At 40.2% G+C, this 12,928-nt stretch overlaps 1 protein-coding gene across 4 annotated transcripts in view; it reads left to right on the top strand.

The window, feature by feature from the left end:
- Positions 1-12,575, top strand: part of SOCS5 (suppressor of cytokine signaling 5) — a 31,043-nt gene extending 18,468 nt beyond the window's left edge. For 3 of the 4 annotated variants that reach the window (XM_066993808.1, XM_066993807.1, XM_013171086.3), the window contains exons 2-3: positions 5,746-5,840; positions 8,192-12,575. In XM_066993808.1, coding sequence (XP_066849909.1) covers positions 8,204-9,814 — 1,611 coding nt within the window. In that variant the 5' untranslated portion in view covers positions 5,746-5,840; positions 8,192-8,203 and the 3' untranslated portion in view covers positions 9,815-12,575. Of the gene's footprint in view, positions 1-5,745; positions 5,850-8,191 lie in introns of all 4 variants that reach the window. The other variant, XM_066993809.1, reaches the window with a different exon arrangement.
- The last annotated feature ends 353 nt before the right edge of the window (positions 12,576-12,928 follow it).

Consider the following 12,928-nt stretch of genomic DNA (forward strand, 5'->3'; position numbering starts at 1 on the left):
CTACCCATAAAGCCTCAGGGGGTATGGGCTTCTTGCAGCACAAATGGCAAATTTATGAACTGAACAGCTCATAGCGAGAGAGGTGGTTTTGTTTTTTAAGTGCATGTAGCAGTATTCAGTTCTCAGTATAACACTGACTTTTGTCGTAGGAAATAGGCTGTGATTTCTCAGGAATTGCAAAGCCGTCACTCTCTTCACTTACGTTTGCAGAAACTTTTGAACTTTTTGGTCCATTTCACTCAAATTTGAAAGGAGGGCAGCTTTCCTAATAAGTCTTCCAAATTACACGAATATTGGTACTGTTTTTCCGATGTAGTCACCGTTGTAGATGCATCACTAGAGAAGGACAAACCAAACTTTTAAATCAATTTTTGATGCAGCAGTCAGCTAGTATTAGACAGTATGGTCTTTTACATGGTCAGCTAGAAAGGGAACGTGGGAAGTAGCTGGGTGCATGAAGAGCTGTGTAAAGGAGCTGCTTGTAAGGGGTGGTGGTAAAGGTACTGTGATGAGAGAGACATTAGGCAGGCTCTTGGGGTCTTGAACAATGTAGGCTACTGAGAGAAATAAGAAATGAGACTGAAAGAGTCTGGACCCCAGAACAGAGGAACTATCCGCAAGATAGCCAATTTGCAATGGAAATGTTCTATTTACAAAATATCTTAAATTGGCTGTTTCTACTGAGCTAGTCAGGGATGTGTGCTATGAGATTGACCCATCTTTCCAACTACTTTGCTTCCCATTTCCTTGGCTTTAGAGAGGCACAGCTATTAAGATATGCTTTTCCTCAACTCGTAATGCCCTGGAATTACATACAAATAAGCATCAGATCATGTTTGACATCAATTTGAGAGCTATTTGTGTTTTAGAACTTGACAGAGGAGAATATGCTTTGTTAGCATTCATTAAAGTGGAAACAAGTTTTGCCCTGCTGGGGAAGAGCTCCGTAACTTTTTCTGAGAAAGCTTCTAATGGCTTCTGCAGAGGTCATCAGGAGGGCTGCTGTGCTTAGCTTGAACACCGACTGGCACTCTTCTGCACACGTTTTGAAAACAAACCACCGATTATACATACATGTGTGTGTGTGTGTGTGTTCAAGAATACTTACACATAGCAATAGAGAAAACATTATTTCAGTGAGTCACCTAGAGTTCCCTTCTCTAGCAGGTACCTTCCTTTACCAACTTGATGCTTTTTCCATTTCTTTTACAACTGATAAGGTGACGTTATGCTCAGTTGCCTACTTACGGTGTGTGGAGGTCATTTAAAGGAAACTTCTTCCTTTTAATGTTGCTCGTGTGGATTTATGTTATGATGAGTGGCCATCAAGTTACTGCCTAAGTGATTAGAAGGTGGCTTTAATTGGATTTAATGTATGCGTTGTTGTTTCGAGTTTACAGGGCTTCTGCCATGGGTATCTACTGTCATGTGGAGTTCTCAATAGATCTGTGCAGCATTACTTCTTCCTTAACACCTGAAGCTTATGCTTGCAGTGCCTAGTTCTGTGATCCTTGTATAATTACTTTGCTCATCAGAGTTGTCTTATTATCTGCTAGGCTTGTATAAGTGCAGGAAAAAGTACTTCGGAAACAAGCCTCTGTCTATTTTGGTGCAGTGTTGTTCACATGCTGTTCTTCCATTCATGCTCTTCCCTTTTAGGAATTTTGGATCTCATGAAGAGAAGGGAAGTGGATGGCAGCTGTACAGTATTTTATAATTCAACACGTGAGCACGTGTAGTCCTGACACTGTCTTTTTGAACCCCAAAGCCTAACAAGGGGATACAAGGACTTATCCCACCATTGAAAAAACCTTGAAGCAGTATTTCTGAACTGAAGTTACCACGTGTAGCTGCTTGGAAAGAAAGTGGCAGAACATGAGCTATGCAAGCAAAGATTGCTTTTTGCTCATTGTGAACCTGCACCAAGGAGAGGGAGGATATTACTACTTAGTTTCAGGTGGAAACAATGGCAAATACTGTAATTTTTCTTTGAGTTGACACTCTGCCAACTTAAGTCCTTGAAACTTGTAGCTTTCGGGGTGTTTTAGCGGGCTGCATCAAGCCAACTTAGTGTTCTGTGTTCAAAATAAACCTGTTCAGTGGCTGAACTTTCAACCTGAGTATTCAGAGAAGTAGCTCAAAAAAAAGTAGCTCAGGTGAAACTTCTTTTCAAAGTAGCCATCTCAGGTGTTAATACTGGGGGCAGAATGAACCAGTGCAGATGTGGAAGGAAGCAGACTTGCTTTGGCTGTTACTTCCTCTCTCCTCATCCGCTCCTCCTGAGTTAACATGAATGTTTGTAAAGAAGTCAAAAAAAAAATGGCATCAATGATTGAGACTTTTTCTGGTATCTAGTTTTAGTCTAGATCCGTTCCTTGAGCCGGTTGACTGAGCAGCCGCATGGTGTACAGACTGTGTCATGTCGTGTACTGGCACGTGTGGCCAGGAAGGGGCTGCTGCCATTTCTTCTGGTTGCAATGCTGACTTGTGCTGACTTTGCATGGTGTTGGAGTTGTAGCTTGATATCCTTTACCTTTTTGGGTGTAGTGGCTGCCTCTGGTCTGGGAATTTGGAACTTCAGATCATTCTCCCAACACCACTGCGCTTTGAACTAACCAGAGCCTGCAGCTAACTTAACGTTCCTTAAAAAAGAAGGAATGTTTCTAGTATTTCAGCAGCAATTCATTATTTCTGGAATGCGTATTGGAAGGGAGGAAATTGCTTTGTAATCCTTAGTATTGCCTTTTCGCCCTTCCTCAAGTGGGTTACTTCAGATGGTAGGAGCTGGCCAGCCTTCCTCATTTTGGCTGAGTGAGGCTGAGGAGTGCTGCTGTGAGCAGCCCTGTCCCTGCGGCCGGGGGAGCCGTAGCCCATGGCAGGCGTTTGGCAATGGGAGAATAGGGCACTAACCGCCTCAGCGAGCGTGCCGTGGTGCAAGAGCACGTCGTCTTTAATGGGGTCTCTCGTCCTTGTGGGGTGAATCATGTTAAAGCAGGGAGCAGTCCAAACAGCAGACATGTAGCCTCTTTCCAGTCCTTTTCCTTCCACATCCGTGGGCCAAGGCGACAGGTCGCGGGTTGCTGAAAGCTGGGCAGCGTGGCCCGAGCGTGTACGCTCATGCTGGCAAGGGTCCCAACAGTGTGCGAGGAGCAGACTGATTTCTCCCTCTCCCCTTTCAGGTTATTGAGGTTTTGACTTGTAGGAGTTGTCTGTCTCTGTTCTCTTCCAAAGTTTTTTGTTCGTCGTCTTTCAATGTGTTGAAGCTGTCACAAGGTAAAAATAGCAAAGCAGAGAATTTTGTAGGCTCTTGTTTTTGAAAGAAGCACCTTTTTAAGGTGTCCTACATTATATTGTGTTATGACTTCTGTGAAGATGGTACGTTTTTAGGAGCTATTTTGAATGTAACTTGCTGTATCATCTATTTTTCAAACGAAGTAACACTGAGATCGAGACAAGCACATTGCCTCTAGGACAGAGCCCAGCTCGCACTCAGAGTGGCCCTAGCTCTAGCTAGATGCTGTGACACTTCTGGGAAGAACACTGAGTTTTCACAGTAACCTGTTGGTATGAGATACTTACTTAAGTGCTGTTAAACTAATGGTTTGCCTAGCTTTTAGTAGTTTCATCATTTATCCACCCAAAATACTTGGATACTGTGCTCCTACAAACTTCCTGGCTTTGAATGCGTCTCTGAACTGGTTGCAAGCGGGGATATAGTGTCATTGCTTCTGTAATCCCTTCTGAGTGCTTACTGCCTATTATTTTTAAGATAACTTATGCCAGTTTAAGGTAGACAAATTATTTTTAGTTGGAAGGAGATAGTTTTGGAAATAGTATAACTTTTTCTGAGAAAATTTACAAAGTGATGAATTCACTTTGTGGATTTTGATGGGATTAAATGTATTTTTTGTTCAGGCTAAAATAACCTTTTCCAAAGATAACTTTCTCAGGCAGTGCTCCTTTGGAAAACTGGGATGGCTTTAGGGCCAGTGCAGAAATAATTTGTATTTTGTCGACCTTAGTGCTGCCGCAAGAAATCCGTGAAACCGCAAGTCTGTTGCGTGTTGATTTAAACCAGTTTGAAATTACTAGATGGAATATAAAATACCTTAAGAATGACTCAAGTTGTATTGTAACACATGATTGAGAGGTTTAACCGAGACAGTCACCCAAATTCAGGAAGCTGTTTTCCATTAGCGAAGGATGGCTCCTGAAGCAACCACTGCCTCGTGCAGGCAGCATGTGGAACAGGCTGCTCCGGCTGGCACCGAGGGACGGCAGCGGCGTGTGAATTTAAACTAGGAACCATAAAGCATGAAACTTCAAGATCAGCTTCCGTGTACTTCTTAGGTTTTTAATGAGTTAAAAGGTCAGTGTGCGTCCCCCGTGCCACGGGTGCTCAGTAAAATGGCTTTGCTTGGAATGTGGGTATGTCCTCCTAGGCCTGGGTGACGCCATGTTTTAGCGAAGGCTTCAGTGAAAACTGTACGGCCCTTATTGTAGGGCTTTACTTCTGTCTGCTCCGTTAAGGCCTTGCTCTGAATCGGCTGTACTAGTTGGTAATGTCTTATGTGTTGTAGACTTGCTGAAAAAATAAAGGGGGTGGGGGGGAATGTGTGTAAACTCTACTGTTGCAAAAAGAACTTCACCTTTGGCTTAATCTTAGTTTCGTACTTGTAACTCTGCTCTCTGGAAAGTTTATTTTTATGGATTATTTTTTTTGACAGTAGCTACCAGCCTAATTTCAAAAGCATTTAATCAATTTTAGGGCTTCCATAGGTGAATGGAAGCTAATAATGTTTGGTGCTGTTCTGACATTACTCTGAATTTTCTGCCTAGGAGTGTTAACTTCTGATATCCATGTAGTAATTGATCAAGCCTATAGTTTTTATTTCAGTAAATATATGTCATGTTCAAGTATGCTAATACTTTACATGCCGAACCGAGAGAAAACTAACTTGTCGGTGTGTTGTTAACTCTTACTGCTGCCCTAGGCTTGGTTCTGGTGTGGAGAAGCAAATCGTTCTCTGTCCTGTTCCTGCTAGACTTGACAGTGGCATGAGCATACTGTACTAAAATCCCGTAATGCCTCTTGGATTTCTGAGAAACAATACAATCATTATTTTAGGGAAGCGCTGACCTACTCTTTTACTAAAGAACTTGTCTTGCATTCCACGTACTTTTCCCTTTTTAGAATCATGGTTCATATTCCTCTTGCTTCACAATCATGTAACATCCTTGTGGCAAGTATAGCAGTTGCTTACCTGGAAAAGTAATATTAGAAAAGTGTGTATTTTTAGCTGCCTTTTGATGTGATGTAGCAGCTGGAAACAAGGAGGGGAGGCAGTATGCGGGGTTCTGACAGCACTGCCAGCCACAACGTGGGAACCACTGCTTTGGACTTGAAACCAAAATGTGGGGAAACCATTTTTACAGGCCTGAGTGCCCACTGTATCTGGCACTTAGTGATCCAGATGTTGTGACCTTGCTCTTATTTCATAAGCTTCACTTGAGGGTGCTCCCTAGGCTTCTATCTGACAAACGTGGTTAATGGATGAAAAAAGCTCCGTGAAGCCTTTTATTTACATTTATATACATATTTATGCTTATTATAAGCAGGCGGTTTGTGCACACATGTAAGACACAATTAGTGAAATGTCCCTTTAATACATTGACAGATTGTAAGTATCAAATTGAAAAGTTACTCAAACAACTAACAAAAATACTGTTTTTTTCTTTTTGTAGTAATCATGTCCACAACTGAGAGGAGGAATCTAGCAAGTTCATGTTGAGGTGTATTCTCAAGTCAAGATACAGCAGTGGCTCATATGCTTCTCCGGGTAAGAAGGGTATGCTCTTGACTATGACAAAGTAATTGACCTTTTAAATTTAACTTTCAAAAAGTAGTTTGTTAAGCCAGTATGGTGGGGATTTCGTGGATGGATTTTTTTTTTTGGTTTGTTTGTTTTGGGAAGTTGTGGGCAGGTGTAAAGGGCTTCCAACCCATCCAATAGCCTAAAGGCATTTTAGACTAACAGAGCAAAGGAAGAGCAATAGTGAGCAATAGTGAATAATGTATGACTGGTCAGAAAAGCAATTCTGAGTCATTGTCACAAAAATATATATAGTTCCTAGCCTTCTTTCCCAAGGGAATGGAGGTTATATATTGTCTCTTCCTTTTCACTTCCAAAACTTTAAAATTTGTTGGCTGGCTTCAGCTGAATTATGACAACGGGTTAGTAGGTGTCACAAAGATAAATTTATATATCTTGGTGGCTTGAAAGAAGAAGAAATGGAGAATGTGAGAGAAAAGTGGGTAGAACTTAACCTTATATATACGGTGTTGACAGGCAGACACATCAAACGTATGCTGCTTCTGCGTAAGTGTGGATAATCTGTGAGACTCCACAAGCAGCTATGATTATTGTGATGGCATGATACATGCTTGTATAGTTTCTACAAATCTGTACATGATCTGGTGTAATTAGTTCTGCTGCTCTTAAAACTCCCCAGTCTTCTAGCTTGGTCCAGACCACTCCAGAAAAAAATAATGTAGCAGTTTGTTAAATCAGGAGGATGTTCCTCACTCATGTGCTTACACACTTTCACTTTTAACATATGCACAGAACTCTGTAGTGTCTTCTACATGTAAGACTTCCTGTCTTAGCAAGTTTTTCTCCATCTAAAATTTACTTGAAAAAGCGTCTTCCTTCTTAACAACCGCTTGGGTGTTATTCAGGTTGTCATTAGCGCTGTGTTCTAGGTAACTTGTACCAGCAATCTACAGAGGGTGTTAAGATCTGGGTTTTTTTCTTCTTCCATCCACCTCCCTGAGTCCACACTAAGTTCTTAAGGTTTTATTTTATGTAATTAGATGTAGATACCTAGCTCACTGTTTTTGCTGAAGTATTTGAGGAAGGAATGGGGGAAAAATCTTTTCTATTCTCATAGCAGTCAGGAAGAATTTCAAGTCATCTGTTCGTAATTCTCATGTAAGCTATACCTCTGACTTTTCCTGAGTGCCAGTGGATTCTGCTACAGTCATAGGCTTACAGCTGTGCTTCTATCTTAAGGGGCTTCTAGACTGGATTGCTAGACTATTGCTTACTTGTCTGTCATCCATGTTATTTCACAAGACCCAGTGGGTTTGATCTCTGTTTTAGATTCCTGTCTAGCTGTGGGGGGAAAAAAAAAAAACAACAGTAGCAACAGAGGAATGTTACTTTAAAATAATATATATCCATACAACTGAGCAGTTTCCATTAAGAGTTAAATATGATGACATGTTTTAGTTCTTTTAAGTTCAGCACTTCTCTCAGAACTTAATTAGATCTAATTTAGTTTGGCATCGCCTGACTTCTTAGTACAGAATTAACCTGTTTCTGTGTCCTAGGGCAGTCCTGTGATTTTTGGCAGTCTTGTTCCAGTTATCAGACTTGGCTTCTGAAGAAGCAGTTGCAGAACACGCACTGCTAATGTGTTTATCTCTTTACTGTATCTCCATGATTCACTATCACTGTTTTTGCTGCAGAGCTGCTTTCTTTTTAAGTGCTCTTACTAAAGATTGAAGAGTTTCTTGTGCTCTTTCATGACTTAAGTAATAAAGCCAGATGTTTTTTAGCTGTATGTATACATAGATGTATGTATGGCTTTTACTATGTATCAGAGACTTTATAATTCTAAAGTCTTGCTGATACCTTATTGCTTGCCTTTTTTTTTTGTGAATGCTGAACACTCCAAATTTCAGTTTTCATGCAATTTCTTTTCATCTTGTCTTTTGTAACTGTTCTCATAGTTGGGAGTCACCAAAATTGTTCTTTGTCAGGATTTGTTTTATTACTACCTACTGGAAGCTTATCAGGGAGTCATATGTTAAATGTGACACCTAAAATGAAGAATTTGGGATTGTATTTCCTGTCTGTCAAGTGCAGTTATGCAGCTCTACCTAAATTTTTAATCATCTGATGAAAGTACAGAGGGGGCTGTAAATCAAATGTTTGTAATTTCCAAAACATTTTCTTCTAGGTGATTTTTCGAAGTCTCAGAATGGTGTGATGCCTGCCAGTGCTACATATCTGTGCAAGTGTGAGGGCAATTTTTCAGCTGTAGCGTGTTCAGTCTGAATTGATAACTGAAGGTGTGTTTTTTTTAAACTGTTCTATTATAATATTTTTTCTTCTTTTGAATTTAGATAACATAATCCATGGATAAAGTGGGAAAGATGTGGAACAATTTCAAATACAGGTGCCAGAATCTCTTCGGTCATGAAGGTGGAAGCCAAAATGAAAATGTGGTTGTGAACTCCAGTAGTTGCTCATCTGCTAAAGACAAAGCTATCCAGATAACTGGTGTGGCCCAACAGCAGCCCAGCAGCCCTTTGAGAGAAAACATTGCTTTGCAACTAGGTTTAAGTCCTTCCAAGAATTCGGCAAGGCGAAACCAAAACTGTGTCACAGAAATTCCTCAGATTGTTGAAATAAGCATTGAGAAAGAGAACGACTCATGTATCACCACGGGAGCGAGGCTTGCTCGAAGGGACTCTTATTCTCGGCATGCTCCTTGGGGTGGGAAGAAGAAACATTCCTGCTCTACCAAAACCCAGAGCTCCTTGGATACTGAAAAAAGATTTGGTAGAACGCGAAGTGGTTTGCAGAGGCGGGAGAGAAGGTATGGGGTGAGTTCTGTCCATGATATGGATGCAGTGTCAAACAGGACAGTGGGCAGCCGTTCTCTGCGACAGCGTCTCCAGGACACTGTTGGGCTGTGTTTTCCCATGAGAACTTACAGCAAACAGTCCAAACCTCTGTTTTCTAACAAAAGAAAGATCCATCTCTCTGAACTGATGCTTGAGAAATGCCCTTTTCCTGCAGGCTCCGATCTGGCTCAGAAGTGGCACCTGATTAAACAGCACACAGCTCCTGTGAGTCCGCATTCAACCTTTTTTGATACATTTGATCCTTCCTTGGTCTCCACGGAAGACGAAGAAGACCGGCTGCGAGAGAGACGCAGACTCAGTATTGAAGAAGGGGTTGATCCCCCTCCCAATGCCCAAATACATACTTTTGAAGCTACAGCACAGGTTAATCCATTGTATAAACTGGGACCAAAGCTAGCCCCCGGTATGACTGAGCTGACCGGGGACAAAAATCTAACCCCTCCAGGAAACTGTGACTCTGAAGAGGACACAACAACGCTCTGTCTGCAGTCACGCAGGCAGAAGCAGCGTCAGATCTCTGGAGAGAGCCACGGCCACATCAGCAGGCAGGGGGCTTGGAAGGTGCACACTCAGATTGACTACATCCATTGCCTTGTGCCAGACTTACTTCAGATCACAGGTAACCCCTGCTACTGGGGCGTGATGGACCGCTACGAAGCAGAAGCACTTCTGGAGGGTAAACCCGAAGGCACTTTTTTGCTCAGGGATTCTGCGCAAGAGGACTACCTCTTCTCTGTGAGCTTCCGTCGATATAACCGATCGCTACACGCACGCATTGAGCAGTGGAATCACAATTTCAGTTTTGATGCCCACGATCCCTGTGTGTTTCACTCCTCCACTGTTACAGGGCTTCTGGAACACTACAAAGACCCTAGCTCTTGCATGTTCTTTGAACCATTGCTTACTGTGTCCCTGAACAGGACCTTCCCCTTTAGTCTGCAGTATATCTGCCGGGCAGTAATCTGCAGGTGCACTACGTATGATGGAATTGATGACCTTCCTCTACCGTCAATGTTGCAAGACTTTCTAAAGGAGTATCACTATAAGCAAAAAGTCAGGGTGCGGTGGCTGGAGCGGGAACCTATAAAAACAAAGTAAACGGAAATCAGAATCCCCAATAAGCTTACAGAGTATGCTTTTTTTGTGTGTTACAGTTTAACTGCAGCGAACGCACCAACAACGTCTAGCTTTTTTGCAATATCCTATTTAAGCTGAGTGTTAGTATCCTGTCAGATGCTGCCTGCTGTTAATCAAACTAAGTTGTGATGCCTCTTGGAAACAATAAGCAGACACAATTCTGCACGTTTTTCATTAAGTCCTAATGAAAATATTTTTGCTAATTCCTGAATATTTTGTTTTTATAGCTGTAGTAATTGGATGAAGAAACTATGAGGCATTTTCCATGGGGCATTCATGTGATGCTGATAAAGAAAGACTTTATTGGAGGAGCATTTTTGCTAATATTTGAAGTATTTTTTTAAAATACCTTCTTGAAAACTTTTCACTTCTCAAAGTACTAATTTAGCTCGCGGATAATTTTGCAGATAGTAGCGAATAAGAATATTTTCTTTTAATCAAGAGCAGTTCACTAGAAGCAGGGATGGCCTGCAGTCCATAAAGAGTTAACGGCCTTTTGATGCTAGCAGATGAATCATGCTTTTCTCAGTGTATAGGGTTTCCTAATCGTTAAGACTTGAATATGCCTGCTCAGTACTGTAATTCTATTTTAAACACTTGGAGATTTAAGTGGCATTGTTAGCAAAAGTAATACTGTCTTGGACAGTTAAATACCTTCCAGCGTGAATTATCGATTCAGTGGCAGGGCACAGAATTAGGTTACTGCCATGAAAGAAAAGTTTGTGTGTTTTTCTAAAGCAGAATTTGGTGGCCTGACTACTCGTCATTTACAATGGAAGGTAATAGTGAAGAGAAGCAATGTTTTTTATTTAAAGTGTCTGATATTTTTATGGAGAAAATTACAAGTGGTTGAATTATTATAATCAGAATACAAAATCTGACATATCTGAAATGTCAGGTTTCAAAGGTACTGTTACACTTTATTTGTAAATATCTTTCCATTTGCGCTTTTTTAAATGTTTTAAAGTAATATGCACTGATAATAGTTTCAACAGATTACTTGGAAACAAAATTCTGAGTTCTGTTTGCTTATTTAATTGGAGATGGAACTTAAAACAGTTCTGTCTTAGACATTTTTGCACTAAAATTTTGTTGGAATGCCCTGTCCCGTTTAATGTTTTGTACCAATTACGAGTGCTCCCTAGTTTCTTTACCAGCTGCTACAGTATGTTATTACTTACTTCTCTATGGCAGTGACCTGTGCGAGGTAGGGAACATCCTGGCTGCAAGTACAATAAACGTTATTCTTGTATGCTACACTAACCCTTCTATTGATGTATTTTTCTGCTTGCTGTGCCTTGTTCTGGCTTTTTGTGCTAATAAAGTACAGTATGTTCAGTGTTATACTTGTATATCTGCTCTGTTTTTGTATATTCACATAACCTGTAGCAGTTAACTGAGTTTTTAATAGGCTTTTCTTAGTCCTTAGTGTAGGTAATGCACAAATGCTGTGCAGCTGAATACTGGTCAGCACGCCATGCTCCTGCCTGGGTTTTGTTATATTGCTTATCAGAAACCTGACGGTGTACACCATTGAATGTTTCTGTAGTCACAGCGAAATAATGAACTTGTCTGCAGGCATAGAGCATTTTAAAGTTTTTGTAAAGGATAAATGTTAAGCAAAAAATATTCAAAAACATTGATCCCCTGTAATAGTTGCTGAATGTGTTTTAGCTTGTTATATAGCTAGCTGCTAGGCTTAATATTTTGATACTCCCCACTGAGTAAGGAATGGTTATTCCTGTAAATTGACAGTACAGCAGTGGCATTTGTTCACTTTTAGACTATTGTAATAAATAGATGTACACACAAACTGGCCAAATGTCCTGTTTTTACCAAAGAATACTGTCAATTTATCTTGGTATTTCGTAGTGAAAAATCATAGAGTGGAGAGGCGCAATTTCTATTCTATCAAATATTTATCCTAAACTATGATAAACCAAAGTATCTGACAACTTCATCGGAACTTATGTAGTGTATACATTTATGTTGTTGGAGCTTAAAACTTTTACGTCAACAGTGTCGTCATTTTTTTTCCTGAATACACAATGCACCTAAAGAAGAATGACTTAAATAATTTTGTAATGACTGGAACAGCACTACATAGAAGCTTATACTGAAAGGGGTTAATCTGAAGCACCCAGGAAGCACTTTAAAACGTGTTTATATGCTTGTGGAAAATCTGTGATCCTGTTATGCATTCTTTGTAGTAGATGATCTTTCCTGTGTTAAAACTTCAACTGTTAAAATGAAACTTTGTTTAAAGTATATAAATACTGAGTTTATGTAAGCATGTGTACAAATGTGCTAATGGTCACTTCAGTTTTTTGAATTGTGTGTGTCATTGGATATGCAACTCCTGGTTTAAAACCTGCGTAGAAAGAGGAAAACAGTCACCAGCATGAAATTGCACCCAAGTGTACCTTCACCGTGTCATTCTCATTGTTCCCTTGATCGGATCTGAATTCCAGATGAGTTTACTTTCAAAATCTTGCTTTTAATATTAGTATCATTCAGTGAACCTGCAACCAAGTTTTGTCCCAGTGTAGGGGCCTGGTTTCTGTTTACACCTTTTGCAGTTGCTTGTCATAAAATAGCTGATGGGATTCTAGCTATAACATTATCAACATGGTCAGGAATACACATTCATTTAGTTTTTTATCATGTAGTGAATCTTTAGAAAAATAATGATAATAAAAACTAATCTCAAAGTTGGCTTTCATTTGTGTAAATGGTCTTTACAGAGAGGATTTATTGCTCCCTCGAGGCAGACACGCAGACGCACACAAATGAGAACGATGATATATATATATCTCTACAACAGTTTTAAAGCTTTGCTTCACTGAAATATACAGAATAACTTGCTAGCGTGCTTATGCTAAAAATTACATAAGTGTACTTTTACAAATATAATGGACTTAAGTTGCAGATTATTTTTCTAATCAATTATTTCATTTATTTTTGGCTCTAAAGTCACTGAAACATTGGTATGTTGAGAATGCAAATACTTGGCACCTTTGCTCAAGGGCTCTGCTCTAACTTTAACATTCTGGTTTTGTGTAGAAAATCTTACAC

The sequence above is a fragment of the Anser cygnoides genome, chromosome 3 (genome assembly GCF_040182565.1).
Source record: "Anser cygnoides isolate HZ-2024a breed goose chromosome 3, Taihu_goose_T2T_genome, whole genome shotgun sequence".
NCBI lineage: Eukaryota > Metazoa > Chordata > Aves > Anseriformes > Anatidae > Anser > Anser cygnoides.